This window comes from Vigna unguiculata, chromosome 3, assembly GCF_004118075.2.
Source record: "Vigna unguiculata cultivar IT97K-499-35 chromosome 3, ASM411807v1, whole genome shotgun sequence".
In the NCBI taxonomy this organism is placed as follows: Eukaryota; Viridiplantae; Streptophyta; class Magnoliopsida; order Fabales; family Fabaceae; genus Vigna; species Vigna unguiculata.
In genome coordinates this window covers 27039031-27054896 of record NC_040281.1, presented here as the reverse complement: position 1 = coordinate 27054896, position 15866 = coordinate 27039031, and the positions used below count along the sequence as shown (strand labels likewise).

Genomic DNA, 15866 nt, shown 5'->3' with positions numbered 1-15866 from the left:
TTCCAAATTGGAAGTTGATCTTATAGGCGTGATTTGTAGTTCTATAAGAATCACCATTACATGAAACACTAAAAGATTGAATGGCGTAAACCTTATCCTCTTTGATTTCATATTGAAATTTGTATATCAGTGTGCGTCTAACAGATGCATGGATTAGGACACCATGCACAAACAGTTTCATATATCACATAATAATATCATATTGTAACTAAAAGAATAACGAAAAGTAAGAAACTAACAGGCGTTTATAGTATTGGGTAGTAATCTTCAACAAACCATAACCTTACCATTGTTGCAACGATATTCTAGCTTTCCTTCTCTGGGTTCAGTTCTTGTAATGACTGGGTGTGTTTTTGCAAAGCAGACATGGTGTAAGGAAAACGGGAAATTAGATAATAGTGAAAAAAGGAAGGTGTGGATAGATGTATTTGTAGAGAACATAAAAACATAAGAATGGTCTGATTTTAATTTGAATTTAAATTTGGAGATCATACACCAAAACTAAAACCATACGCATGTTGTGGTTTTGGTTTCACAAATTCAGTAAAAATCAGGAAAAGCAATAGTCAAACATATGAAAAGCACAAAAGGAAGAAAAACACCTTTTTTCACATGCCTAAAGATTCATTTAAACTAAAACCATACGCATACTCTGGTTTTGGTTTCCCAAATTGAGTAAAATTTGGGAAAAGAAACTGGTCAAACATATGAAGAGCACAGAAAAAACCAAAAGCTCTTTTTCACATGGCTCAATGTTGTGGAAGAAAAGGAAAATATGGCAGAGAGCAGAAGAAAAATAAAAGTTGCACGACCTTTAAATGCTTGTAAAAGGTTGAAACATAACATGAAAAAGGAAATAAAGATCTGATTTCAAATAAAGATCTTGTTTGAACGTTTGAAGAAAAGGAAATTATGAAGACAACAGAGAAGAAGAAGGAAACACTACAAGAAAATGTTTTATTAGTAACTAATTTTAGTGACAAAAAGTTGTTAGTCACTATAATGACCAATTTAGATACCAATTTACAAAATTAAAAATTATTGGTTACTAAAATAGTCACTATTATAAATAAAAAAATATAATTGGTCACTAAATTGGTCATTACTTAATTGGAGACCAATTTAGTAACTAAGTCATTTTGGTAGCCAAAACCTAGGTAGCTAATTTTTAGTGACCAATTTCCTTTTGTAGATAAAATCATGGTAGCTAATTTTAGAAACTAATTTAGTGACCAATTATAATTTTTTATTCATAATAGTAACTGTTTTAGTAACCAATAATTTTTTACTTTGTAAATTGGTATCTAAATTAGTCATTATAGTGACTAATAACTTTAGGTCACTAAAATTAGTTACTAATGAGGTATTTTTTGTAGTGAAAGAAGAAAAAAAAGTATGGAGAGAACAGAAAGCCGAAAAAGGAAAGAAGTGACCTGATGTAGTCATGTAGCATTTTTATATCAGATAAGAAATAAATTGAAAAATGTTTCCAAACCTTAACATAAATGTCATATTTAATTTTAGTTGTCATATTTGAAGGAAATTCAGATATCGTTCCAACGTAAGATGAAAAAGGAAATAAAGATTTGGTTTGAACTTTTGAAGAAAAGGAAAGTGTGAAGAGAATACAAAGACGAAAAAGGAAAGAAGTGACCTAATGTTGTCATGTACATTTTTTACCCTTTTAGTTAACTGAGGAGTCCAACATAAAATATGGGAAAACCTACATAAAATAAAAGAAAAATAAGGTTAGAAATAAAATAAAAGGTTGAATAAAATAATTAAAATATAATTATTTTAATTTAATAAACAAATTATATTTCTAACATAAATTATAGAGATTGTCAAATTGCTTTTTATCGTTATAGAAAAAGTTATAGAAAAATATCTAACATATATGAAGAAGTGATATTTACTTTTTAGACATATATACAGTTTGATGTATTTGTAGTAAAATTAAATATAATACGAAAATTAATGTTATTGTTGGGTAAAATGCACAAATGATAATACGTTTTGATGCAAATGTAAGTGCAGTCTGAAAGCAAATGATAGCATGGACATATTTTGTCTAATTCAATCTCAAGCAAATACATACTAATTTCATATATGTTTTTCAAATCTTCTACATTATTAGTTCTCATATCCAATCCCATGGAGAACAACTTTTATTCTTGCTTTGAGCTGCTCAAGCATGAGCATTGCAGCTAACCATCTTTTTTGCATAAAATTGCATAAAGCATTCTCTCTTTTGCATAAAAAACATTACTTCCTTTGCCTTGAATTCCAACACTGCCTAAGACAACAAATCGACCTTGGGTTCCAATCCACAAATATGAGTAAGTCCTGTTAAAACAAATCAGTTACACAAATCTAACATATATAAATAAAATTATGTGGATTTAAGTGCATAACCTGGATTTAAGTGTAGTAGCTTTGAACAAATCTGAAGACATTTTGGATACAATCCTGAAAGAATAAGTTGAGTAATAACAATCTAGCATAACATTAAAACAATTCTCTGTTATCAACTTTGGAATCAAGGGAAAGTAATAACAACAATCTAAACTCCATAACAATCTGAAATTATTGTTTAATGAAAACATGGGAATAATCAAAACAATTATAATGTGACTGTAAAGGAAACAACCGAGAGTAAATTTAAGATTTATATGCTAAAGAAAAACAAAATACTTTGTCTTATAGTAATAGAAATATAAGAAATAGTTTACTTTGATAATAAGCATTTTATGTTTTAACTTATGTAGAGGTGGATTACGTTCTCGTGTGCTTTATGCAATCTTTTTTATTTTCCATTTTCAGAAAAACTAAGAACACAAAAAGTAAGACCATTTTAAAACTACTTAAAAATTAATACAATTACTTCTCATCCAATACAATAACATCAACAACCAAGAAATCAACAACCATCACCCATGCATGTGAAAAAGAAATCAATTTGAGCACAATGAAAGATGAACAGAATGAATTGAAGAAAAAAATTAAAATGGTATCTTTGAATCAACAATACAACAATAAGAACAATAATGGAAGAAGATGAAAAAAAACATTAGATTATGCAGACATGTACTTGGAGCTGAAACTGTTAAAGGCATTTAATAGCTACCACAATTATGTGGACTCAATTTTATTGAAGGTATTCCATTATCAATTTAATTCACATGTGCACTCTGCTTTTGAGTTTTCTTACCTCTAAATTTTGGTTAGCATTATCAACTACTCCTCGCTTGAAAATGCAGCTCTGTCACATAATTTAAAAATATCAGTTTCCTACAGCACAAAAAAGTTCATGAATGCCTTTAAACAGAACTCAACCTAAAATCTTGGCGTTTCTTCAAAGTTGAGGTCCAATGAGTTCTAACTTCAGACAAAACTCACCATTGTCATTTTGTGCATAATTCTGTGATGTGTTTGGGATAGAAAAATAAATAAGTGGTGTTTTTCAAAGGCTAAAAATAAAGAAGGAGTGCGATATAAAAAACATTAACCAAAAAATCATCACTAAACATTAGGGTATCTTCTTTGACCTTGCATCCTATAAAATACCATGGAAAGCTCTTCGTCATTCTGTTTACTAAAGGCGTACCCAAAAAGAACAAAGCAAATAAAGTTAAAAAAAGCATAAGAGAAGTAAACGGTGAAGGCATAACCAAAACCTGATCTTTGGACTTGAAGACTTCTCCGATCTTCTTCTTTGTTAGTGAAGGCATAACCAAAAAATAAACAAAAACGAAGATAGAAAAAACATAAAAATAATCATCTACACAAAAAACACCAAAACCATACCAAGTAGTGGTCGAATATGATGGAAATCTGAAAATGCAGTGTACACATTTCGTAGAGGGTTTCGTTGATGATTAGGGAGTAATAGGAGGGTAGGGTTTCAGATGATCGGGGAGTAACAAAACAGTAGGGTTTTAGTGATGAATATGGAGAGTAGGATTCGAAAAGTTGAGAGAAAAGTGAGGCAGTTGAGGCTGGGAGAAAAGTTGAGAGATGTTGATGATTGGGGAGTAAGAGAACGGTAGGGTTTCAATGATGAATATGGAGAGTAGGATGCGAAAAGTTGAGAGAAAAGTGAGGCAACGAAGGGTGAGTGTAAGACCCGTGGAATTTAATTAATTAAGTGGTTGGGAGTACTTGATTGTATCAGAGGACTTGGGTTCAAGTCTTATGTGTTATTTATGTGTTATTTATTTGTTATTATTCTTTTATGTGATCATGTTGTGGGAGGATATAATCATTGAATTATATTAGTTAGCAAGAAACATGAATTGACTTGATGGTTTAGCATTGACTTGGCATTGGCATGGTTGTGGGTTCAAGTCTTGGAGAACTCAAATTAAACTTTATTTTTGCTAATTTTAGTTTTGGGTTTGAATATGAAGAGTTAAAGGAAACCCTAGATGAATGGACAACCTAGAAGTGGCTGAAAAACAGACCATAAAGGACCATTGAATGGTAATTAACATTACCATTAAGCCTATTTTCGTTTTTGGTAATTAATCATGCATTAAGAACACAAATAAAAGGCTAATTGAGAGAGAGGAAGGTTTTTGAGTCTGGACATTTGAGGGTAGTGAGAGCTGCACGAAATCAGAGAGAAACAATGGTTAGGGAGTGGAATTGAGGGGCTAGACAGTGGAAGAACTTAGAGGAACTATTGGAAATCAAGGAAAGGACTCAAGCACTATATTTTAAGCAAAGGAATTTCAGCTTAGAGAAGTTTACGCGTTAATTTTATGTATGAGCATGAATTGTATAATGATTGGTATTAATTGTATGCATGTCTCTCGTTCTGGTTGCGTTTTTCGAGTTTCTAGAAATTTTCCAGAAACCGCCTAGCGGGCTCTTCATAGCCGCCAAGCGGCACATAAGTTTTTCACCTGTTTTGGGTTCCTGAAGAGGAACCGCCTGGCGGTAAGCTCCCGACCGCCAGGCGACACAAAGTTATTTCACCCAGTTTATGGGTTTTGGATGAAGAGTCTGGCAGTGGCGGCCGAACCACCAGGCGACGCGAGCATTTTGGCTCGATTTTGGGTATTTTAGTGTTCTAGGAGGATTTTGATCGGAAGAAAATCATGTCTTAATGATTGTGAATAATTCGACATCATACATTTCTTAAATTCGTAGAGTTTGGGGTTCAATTGAGTGAACATGGTATGAATGTGAGTTTAGGCTTGACGATTGGAGTCTGGATGAATTGGATACAATTATTATTGTGTTGAATATAATTAAATTTGATTATTGGTAAGCCTGTTATTAAGTTCACGAGATGAACGATGAGAATAGGCATAGAAACGCATTGAGGAGCTATTAGGAGGGGTTGTGCAGAGTTGGAAATTCTGAAATTTTTCCAGAATAGAATGCACCGCTTGGCGGCAAGGATTGACCCGTCAGGCGCCATCGTAGAGGGAGTAAATTGTGGGATTGTTGTGGTGCTTGGGAAAATTAGGGGCAGTTAGGACTAATGGATAAGGAAATAAATACATAGAGAGGAGTTTTATGGAGATGATATTAGGATGTTAAGTAATGAAAAGAAGTGATAAGAGTTATTAAATTGTGGTAAAGGAATGGAGTAATGCTAAAACAACAGTGTTTACAATTCAAACAGGGACTAGCTAGACCAAGGTATAAGGCAAGAATTACATGAAGTTGTTTCTATTGCATTGGTTAATGGACACCTAGGAAAGGTTATAAGCTTGAGTGGGATGAATAAATTGTGAAAATTGGTTAGGAATGTGAGGTATTATAGTAGGACAGTGTAGAATGTAGGAATTAGATGGAAAAAGAATGTTAGTGTAAGGCACTAATAGTCGCAGAGCAAAATGGGAAATAAGTATGGTATAAACACAATGGCATTAGTCATGATAAGGGGTTAAAAGAGCAAAGTTGATTTATAAAGCTAATTGGAATCTTTGAGTTGGAGGAATGGTATAAAAATGATTAGGAATTATGGTTATGTCTTATGATATCTGTTGGGAACTCAGCTAATGATTGGGTAATTAGCAGATAACAAGGGCACAACAATAACAGTGGCAAATTATGAATTAGCAAATATGGTAGGTTAACTAAGTTTCATTATTGAGAAATCTTGGACTCACGAATATAAATGGTAATAAGTAGCTTGGTGACAAGTGCATTAAGTGGACATGAAATGAGAAAACCTGGTGAAGAGCATTGTGGTATTTGGTGCCTAGTGAGAGTGTGTCAGCAGAATTGGAGCAACAAAAACCAGTATTTGTCCATGTCCTGGTGTGGCGCCTAGCGATAAAATCAACACCGCCAAGCGATAGGGTCAACAATTGTGGGCTCCTAGACCTCGCGCGCCTAGTGGCAAGAGGGAGTTCTATCAGGCGATGACGGCAGCGATGGTGTTTTCAGAGGCGCTATGGGCCTGGCGATACGTGTCACCTGCTAGGCGATCTGGAAGCAAATGCGCTTGGCGGTACGTGTCTCCCGCCAGGCAATTTTGCTGCAGCAGCCTTTGGTTGCTGGTACTGCATGTGTGATCTACAAGGCTTTTAGGATGCTTTAAATGTTGGATTGTTGGTGTTCCTTGAGTTAAGCTCGGAATGTATCCCTTGAGTTGAGCTCGGGATATGGGTTAAGCACGTGGCATTCCTCGAGTTGAGCTCGGAATGACATCCCTCGAGTTGAGCTCAGGATGGCGGATGAACACGAGGAACCCTTGAGTTGAGCTCAGGTTTGCGAGTGTTACCGGTGTGAGTGTGCTGGTTGTGGCCAGTACGGATGGGTCCAGATAGATTGCTATCCTCAGTAGTAGTTGACAAGTTTTGTAGTCTTGGGATGTTACGACTATTGTCGTATTTGGGAACTCCACCTAGCGTTACGGTGTGTGATCTGTGACCTGGTTTCCCACACGTGCTCTATTGGTTGTGGCTGATAGGTATGGCAGCAAGTCATCTTGAAGTAATCACTAGAAGATGTAGAACACGAATAACATGGTTGTGGCCATGTGATATGGAATCAAATGGGGAATTCCTTTGGGGTGATTGTATGATATATATGTAAATAAGTGTTATATATATATATATATGTGTGTGTGTGTGTGTGTGTGTGTGTGTGTGTGCGTGTGTGTGTGTGTGTGTTTATTCTGTTAAGCTCACCTTATCTGCTTGTGTTTGGCGATGATCGTGTACGCGGTACACGTGAGTAGATGATGTTGTTGCAGGTGGTTCTGGTGAGACTTAGCCACGAAGCGGGGAAAGCTTGGGAGTTTTGTATTTTTTATTTATTTATTTGAAATAAGTTGTAAGCTCCTATGAGAGGCTTTTATATTATTTCCAGTTTTATAAACTATGGATTTTGGATTTTAATTGGAAATAATAAAATGTTTTAAATTTCCCGCATTTTGGGAAATGATGCATTATTAAATAAGGTTGACGTAATATTTCTTATTTTTACTATTTAAATCCGTAATATCTGGTCGGGATGTTACAGTGAGGGTGAGAGAAAAGTTGAGAGAAAAGTGAGGCAGCAAATGGTGAGAGAAAGGTTGAGAGTGAGGCAGCAGAGAGTGAGAGAAGAGTTGAGAGTGAAAGAATTAGGGTTTTAGCAAAGGAGATGACACGTGTCAGAGCCAGGCGTTGCCACTTGTCAAAAAAATGGAGTGTTTAAACTTTCTATTTTTAGTTATTTCTATGTGTTTTGCTTTTTGTGATTGATGGAAAAACTTGCATTTTATGCTACCTTCATTTGTATTATTAATATATATATATATATATATATATATATATATATATATATATATATATATATATATATATATATATATGTGTGTGTGTGTGTGTGTGTGTGTGTGTGTGTGTATATATATATATATATATATATATATATATACACACACACACACACGGGTGTGTGTGTTAGCTCACCCTCATCTTATTTGCTTGTGTTTGACAATGATCATGTAATTTGTAACACGAGAGCAGATGATGTTGCAGGTGGTTCTAGTGAGGCATAGAGCTGGAGAGGGGCTAGCTCGGAAAAGTTTCATGGAGTTTCATTGATTTATGATTTTTCTTTCATGAATTTTTGTAAACAGTATTTTTACTGTATTATGAGTTTGTAGTAATTGTTGGAACTTTATGGTTTTATTCGGACACGTTTAATAAATTTATTTTAATTTTCCACGTTTTGGGAAAGACATTGACATAAATGCAATTTTATATTTTCTTTTATCTTTATCTTATTTAAATTAGTAATAACTGACTGAGATGTTACATAATCCATAAAGGTTGAAGAAGATACAAATGCACGAAGGAGAAAGTAGAATTTGAGGGTCGTGGAAGAAGAAATATGAAATGATTACTAAGTGAAGGGTTAATTTGAGCCGTAAATTCAAAGTTTGACAATGCATCAAGAGTCATACACATGTCAGAGTAGATGAAAACTAATGATGAGTTTGGGAAAATGCAATGTCATGGACGATCAATGGAAAACTTCTCATGCCCAAAGGTTGGCTACTCGAGGTTGGAGGGTTGTGTAGCGTTCAAGGGTAGTAAACCTTTATAAATGTGTGTTTAGGCTGAACTCACAATCCTTCATAGGGAAAACGACGAGGTTCATCAAAATGGGTCGTAGGTCGAGCTTGAAAGTGGTTGTGGGCCTAGCTGACTCGTCATAAGGATTTAGCTACAAAACACTCTTAATAACACTAGAAGACCAAGTTGTTGGGGGAGGCCAGGTAAATAGTTAATAGGTTGTTGGTTAGAGGGAGAGATCCAAAGCGAGATATTGGTTGAGTGATTCATAGGAAGGTTATATTTGGTTTACTGGGTCATTACTTTTGTAAAAAAGATACTCCCGAATTTTTATGGAAAATAGAAACAATTTGTATTTATCTTTTCTATAAATAAAATGATCACTCCTTTGGCCAAAAGACGAAATTATTTTTGTCTTAGTGTAATTATTATTATAATCATTCAAAGTCATGAGAAGTTCTTTTTACTGTCTTTGGTTTGGAAGCCTATTGTTTCTTACCTGAACAACCATTATATCAAATTAGTGGAAAAACTAAGTTTTTGCATAAATCTCTAGGCAACAAGAGGTTTATCAAAGGGTGCCATTGCAAGGGAGATGTGAATGTTTAAGTGAATTTGTGTGCATTCGATTTTTTGTAGTCACCTAGTTAGTCATAGTTTATTAGAATTTTTGAACTATTTTCTTATTTTCTTGTGAATTATTGTTTTTGGAGAAATTTTGTGGTGATAAAGGGTGTAGGAATTACTATTCTTGATTTGCACTCTATATGTGTCCATTAAAAATCAATTTGCAAATATACTCACATAGGACCTGAACAACGGTATCAAGTTTGAAAAAAGTATATCCAAGTTAAGAATTGAGTAACTTAATGTGTATTTTATGAATGTTTAAGTGTTATTCTCTATCACAACTAATTATTTGTTGTTAATGTCAGAATTATGTTTTTAGAATAAATCCTATTATCATCATTGGGATTTATTTCCCCAAATTAACTTTTTAATATTTTCATAAATAGTAAACAAACTTGTGGACATATAAGTCTAATACCTAAGTATGAGAAATAAAATATTCTTCCTTCTAAATTTGAAAGTCACACAGAGAAAATAATTAAGCATAAATATGAATAAAAGATGTATATTTTGTTTTACTTAAATAAATTCAAATTAAATATTAATATTTATTTAAATATTTAATCTTTTTTAGAAAAAAAAATATTTGATTCAACATCTATGTGTTTGGAAAATCCAACCTTTTATTTAACTCTTCATTTAGTCAAAAGATAAAATAAAAAAATTATCTGTTTAAATAAATATTAAAGACGGTGATAATGAGATATGGTACGAAAAAATGTACACACATGTTTAATTTAATTTCCTTTATTATTATTATTATTATTATTATATATTATAATTATTAATATTATTGATGGTGAATAGGAAAAAAATTTCTTCCTTTTTTATTTCTTTTAACCAACATTAATAGAGAGGATAGATAATTACTAAGTCAAGGTACATTTTATCCAAATGTATTAATGTATTTATAAAAGGGAACTAATATGCAGTACCTATCACTTAATTAATTTACTATATTAGCATAAAATAAAATAGAAAAAGTAAAAGTAAGAGTAATTTATTTAATTTATTCTTGAAATAAGTGGATTTTACTCTTTAAATTTTATAAAAATAATGCATCAAGCATTGTGTAACTTAGATTACACAGCAATAATCTCTCTATTTTCCTATTATCCATCTATCAAATGTTTTTTTCCCATTACACACGACAACTTTTAATGGAAGTCATCTCTTGGTCATCTTCCCTTCTTATAAACATCAACCACTTTTTTTCTCACTTTTGAATAAGATATCATTGTGCCATGGAAAATATTGTCAACGAAATTGGATCAGAAAGATAAATTGCAACGATAAAAAGACATTGGAAATTTCAGGGTGGCAACATAAATAGTTTGGCGGTGGAAACGGGTCCATATGGAAATCCATTTTAAATCCGAACCCGGTCATACCCGCCTGATACCCGTAGTTATAAGTAGCTTCACTTCAAAGATGTTTGGATTGCGAACAATAGAATAGTTGGGGAAATCAGTAAGAAAGCCCTAGAGAGGAGATGGGAACGCCAGAGACATCACGGGAACCTTGTCCTGATCGGATCCTAGACGACATAGGCGGCGCGTTCGGCATGGGCGCCGTCGGTGGCTCCGCCTTCCACTTCCTCAAGGGACTCTACAACGCGCCCACGGGAGCGCGTGTGGTAGCCGCCTCGCAGGCCGTGCGCCTTAACGTGCCGCGCGTCGGTGGCAGTTTCGCCGTCTGGGGCGGCCTCTTCTCCACCTTCGACTGCACCATGGTCTACCTCCGCCAGAAAGAGGACCCTTGGAACTCCATTGTCGCTGGCGCCGCCACCGGCGGCTTCCTCTCCATGCGCCAGGGTCTCCCCGCCGCCTCCCGCGCTGCCGCGTTCGGCGGCGTCCTCCTCGCTCTCATCGAGGGCGCCGGCATCATGCTGAACAAGTTCCTCAGCGCGCAGCAGCCGATGCCCATCATCGTCGACGACGGTTTCCCTCCCAACGAGCTACCGGGTCAGATCCCTCCCAACGAACTACCTGGCCAGACCGCTTCTCCGCCGTCGTGGTTCGGCGGGTGGTTCGGCGACGGGAAAAAGAACGAGCCTGCGTCCAGCGGGGGAAGCGAGACCAAGGTTTTGGAGAGCTTCGATGCGCCTCCTGTCCCCAATTTCGAGTACAAGTGAAAAAAAGGGTTAAGAATTAGGATCATTGTTTTTTGTTTAGTGTTTTAGATTTTTATTGTCAGTGATTGCCTACACTTCTATGAGCAAATACAAGTATAGTTTCCCTGGCTTTCTTTATTATGGTATATTGTATATGCAACTAAATCGCAGATGATGTTAAATGCTTTTGATTCAAAATTCTTTGACCTTGTAAAATCTGAAAGATGAGGAGTTAGAGCTTGAGTTTTCATCACGAAAAACCTCATTTTGCAAAGGAAAAAGGTTTATGATTTTTTGAGTAAAATAGTAACTTTTGTATAACAATTGGTAAGGCTTGAACTGGTTGAGTTTAACGCTGAAGAAACAATATTATTGCAAGGGTATACGTTTGTGGTGTAAGGACGAAGATAATTTTTTCACAAAACCTGTCTCTAAGCATTTAGATACGCTGGAATCAATCATAACGAACTTCAGTTACCGATAACACTTCAGAATTTTCAGAGTGGATTTCGGGTTTTGTAGGTTAGTTATTCATGGTTTAAAATGTGAATTGATTTGGACCTATCTATCTACTGAAAAAAAAAAAACTCCATTTGTAGAATTAATTATGACAGAACCAGTGATCTGCATTTCTCATATGATTACCATCCCTAGTTCCCTTTCTCTCGACAACCTAGTAAAAACAAATTTCATTGCTCATAGACCTAGCTGATTAACACTTATCTGTGCATACTACAATGCTGTTAACCGTAGGTTTACATCACTTCTATCTCCAAATTTGTTCACACTATTGGATTCCTCCATCAAAAAGCACCTACTACTGACCACTGATTCTACTTGTTTTTATCTCAGCTAGAACAACCAAATTTCCATTTAAAGAAATGTTAAATGTTTTTCACTGATGAGTTGAGTTGATTACAAAGAGCAAAGACATAAAAGACCAGCTGCTAAATAAGGATAAGAGGACTATTTCCACACTACCATTTCCATTGAAATTTTCAGAATACAATTCCATAATATTCTCAGATTGTTTGCATCTCATTTGCAACGGGTTGCATTCTTATACAATAAAGAAAGAAATTATTTTCAGAATACAAATGCAACATCATTCATGCAGAATGCCCAATATGTCTTCATCCCTAAACAAATGGAACCTGCAAGAAGGAAAGGATGCGATACATAAAATTTCAATAGAAAGAGCTTCAAATACAACAAGAAAACAGATCCAAAATGACACATACTCTTTGTCATCGAGCTTGATTTGCGTGCCACCGTACTCAGGCAACAGAACGCGATCACCTTCCTTGACGGACACCGGGATGAAGTTCCCTGCCTTGTCTCGTGATCCGGGACCAACCGCTATCACCTTTCCGGAATTAAGCTGTTTCAACGCAACACAAAAAACTTGGTTCAACTGTTGAGAGAAAAACAAAAAGAATAATCACACAAAAGCAAAACGGTGAGAGGAAAAACCTGGGAAGACTTCTCAGGAAGGAGAATGCCAGCGCTAGTCTTGGAAGGGGGAACAATTTTCTCTACGAGAATGCGATTGAAGGTGGGAATCAAACGCTTCGCCATCTCCTCCTCCTATTCTCTGCAATTAACAGTATAGTTGATATTAGGGTTTAGAGAGGACTCACTATTCTTAAAACACTGGAACCAGGGGTTTCGCGATCAGGATGGAAGGTTCTAGGGACTAGATTTTGGATTTAGGGTTTTTACTCGTTAGGGTTTTGGAAGACATTATGTAAAAAATGGGCTTACAATTAATAAATAAAGACAAGGCCTTACACAGCCCAAACTGTGGTAATATTGGACAGTTTCATCATGCACCTCCATGATTTCAATGATTTCAATGTGTCCACCTAAACTTCAACTTTCTTAAGAAGTTCATTTCAGTTCGGAATTATTTAATATCAATACCTTTAAGGATTTACTATATTCTGAATTCTGAAATATAAATTAGTATTATAGATTATATTTTAAAATTTATAAAATGTACGATTTAGAATATAAAATTTATATTTTAAAATGCATAATACAAAAAATAAATTTGTACTTTATAAAATAAAACTTTTACATTCTAAATTTTATATTCTGAAATATATTATTTATATTTTGGATTGTATATTTTGAAATATATACTTTGTATTTTGCAATGTATTTTTTATTTTGTATTTGATTACAAATTCTAAAATATAAATTTTATATTTTAAAATATAGGCTTAAATACATTTTTGGTCTTCATTTTCGTAGTGTTTGTTGCAGATGGTCCTCATTTTGACAGAATGTTTAAAATGTTCCTCATTTTTACCGAATGTTTAAATGGTCCTCATTTTCGCAATTCGTGTTTTATTTGGTCCTTTTCTGTAATGCCGTTTAAATCATTAACGGAGCATTGTACAAGTGGCACGGTTTGTATTAGGGTGTATTACGTGTACTGTACATATGGCTAATTAACGTTAATTTTTTAATTTAGGAGAAATTTTGCAATTAGGGTAATTTCTTCATCTTCGTCTTTCTTGAGCTCGGATTTGCAGAGGAAGCAGCTAATACTTGCCATTTCATCATTGGATTGCAATTGCGCTCTTCATTTCAATTTTTTAGTTAATCATCATCAACAAGGTAAGTGGGGTTAGGGTTTTCTGTGTTGTGTTTGTTCGTGGGTTAGGGTTTTCGTAATTCTATTTTGGGGTTTGTTTATCTTTCGATTGTTGTGATGTTCTGCATGGTTTCTAAACTACTTCCATGATTTTGTGTAGTTTGTGTCTGTAGGTGGGGTTCAGTGGGGTATTATTTTAGTTGGTTTGTTTTTCAGTTGTTGGTGTTGGTGTAATGATCCCCATTATTTTATTTGCAATTGATTGTAGCAGTGGTTCGCCATTGCGTTAAAGTAGGCTTAATAATACATCTTTTTTATCTCTTTAATTTACTTTAGGCAATGAGTGATGATAGGTTCAATGTTGTTGTCCCAAGAAAAAAAGAAGGTTTGAAGAGTGAGAATTGAGAAAGGATAACACACAAATCAGCAAAGGAGGTCATAGAAAAAAATGTAGCATATGCTGTCAGATTGGACATAACAGGAACAATTGCCCAGATAAGCCTGTGGATGAGCAGACTACAACACCTACTAAAACTACACTAGATGCCCAAACTGCTGAGAATGCACCAACTGCTGAAGTGGTGAGTCAAGCAACACCACTACCAACACCAGAAGAACCATCTCAGCAGTTTATGATGAAATTACAGATTAGGAGGAGGCCATGATAGCAGCTACAAACGTCTTAGTTATTTTTTGGAATTTCTGATGTAGAATTCATTATTGATGTACTGCATTTTGACTTTCCTTAAACTTCGTTCAATTTCACTTTTGTCAAACATTGATGTAGTGCATTTTGATGAGGATGAATTAATGTTATGAATTTAACTTCTTCCAGACTTAGATCAATTTAATTTCTCCCAAGCTTAGATCAATATCACTTACTTCAATGCTCAGATTAAGATGTCATTTTGAACATGTTGGGACTAATATCAACATAATCAAACTAATTCATTTCTTCATTTAACAATAGTACAAAACCGATTGGACTTTAAAAGAATACACACAATAACAGTACGAATAATACAATAACGACACAAGTGAACCCTATTACTAATTACAGCCTTTTCTCAGCAACCTTCAATGACTTCTCCAAATCATTAATTTGCCTCATTTGTGTCATGATGATGACATCCTTTTCATCAACACCACCATTTAAAAAAGTTGCAGCCCACATTAATGGAACCACCACTATGTAAATCAATAAACCAAAAATTAAAACCAATTTATTATTAACACAAAAATAAAAACAGATTGTACCCAAAATTTTCTACCAATATTCTTTGGAGTTCTTGCCATCCTCAAAGCTGTCATCTCTCCGCAGCTACAAATTGGGGTTAATCCATTTCTCGTTGAACCACCAACAGTGCACGAAGTGATACAACACGGTTGCCTCCAACGATTACAAGTAGAGGTAAAGGAAGAAGATTGGGACCGTAACATACCTATATAATGGGATTGCAAGAAGAAGAAGATTGCAGCAACACCAATTGGGAATGAAGGAACAAGATTGTCAAAACTCACCAACTGCTCAAACATTCCTTACCAAAATCCTAGCTCACTTATTTAACTCCAAATATCTAATTACCACACATGTACAGTACACGTAACACACCCTAATACAAACCGTGCCACCTGTACAATGCTCCGCTAATGATTTAAACGGTGTTACAGAAAAGGACCAAATAAAACACGAATTGCGAAAATGATGACCATTTTAAACATTCGGTAAAAATGAGGACCATTTTAAACATTCTGTCAAAATGAGGACCATCCGCAACAAACATTACGAAAATGAGGACCAAAAAGGTATTTAAGCCTAAAATATAAAATAAAAAATATATTTCATATTGTATAATTTGAATGTATTTTTCAATAGGCATACATGACAACAAGAATAAGAATAGTTAAAACAAAAATACACAATGCATGGTTAAGATAGTTCTCATAGTAAGATTTTTTGGCAATGGATTAGAAACAAAAACTAAACGAGGAA

General features: G+C 34.6%; 2 protein-coding genes across 2 annotated transcripts; one reads left to right on the top strand and one right to left on the bottom strand.

Annotated features, from left to right (window-relative positions):
* The first annotated feature begins 10563 nt into the window (after window positions 1-10563).
* LOC114175435 (mitochondrial import inner membrane translocase subunit TIM17-2-like) lies at window positions 10564-11469 on the top strand. Its single transcript, XM_028060193.1, has one exon. The coding sequence runs from the start codon at window positions 10651-10653 to the stop codon at window positions 11290-11292; it is 642 nt and encodes a 213-aa protein (XP_027915994.1). The 5' UTR covers window positions 10564-10650; the 3' UTR covers window positions 11293-11469.
* A 750-nt stretch (window positions 11470-12219) lies between these two features.
* On the bottom strand, window positions 12220-13038 carry LOC114175436 (10 kDa chaperonin, mitochondrial-like). The gene is made up of 3 exons (XM_028060194.1): window positions 12745-13038; window positions 12513-12652; window positions 12220-12425 (listed from the first exon to the last, which is right to left on the bottom strand). The coding sequence occupies exons 1-3, from the start codon at window positions 12847-12849 to the stop codon at window positions 12377-12379; spliced, it is 294 nt and encodes a 97-aa protein (XP_027915995.1). The 5' UTR covers window positions 12850-13038; the 3' UTR covers window positions 12220-12376.
* Window positions 13039-15866: the final 2828 nt, after the last annotated feature.

Coding starts and splice junctions, on each gene's coding strand:
- LOC114175435 (XM_028060193.1), top strand. CDS start 10,651: ATGGGAACGCCAGAGACATCACGGGAACCTTGTCCTGATCGGATCCTA.
- LOC114175436 (XM_028060194.1), bottom strand. CDS start 12,849: ATGGCGAAGCGTTTGATTCCCACCTTCAATCGCATTCTCGTAGAGAAA. Junction 12,653..12,744: donor TTCCTGAGAAGTCTTCCCAG/GTTTTTCCTCTC, acceptor GCGTTGAAACAG/CTTAATTCCGGAAAGGTGAT. Junction 12,426..12,512: donor ATCAAGCTCGATGACAAAGA/GTATGTGTCATT, acceptor TCCTTCTTGCAG/GTTCCATTTGTTTAGGGATG.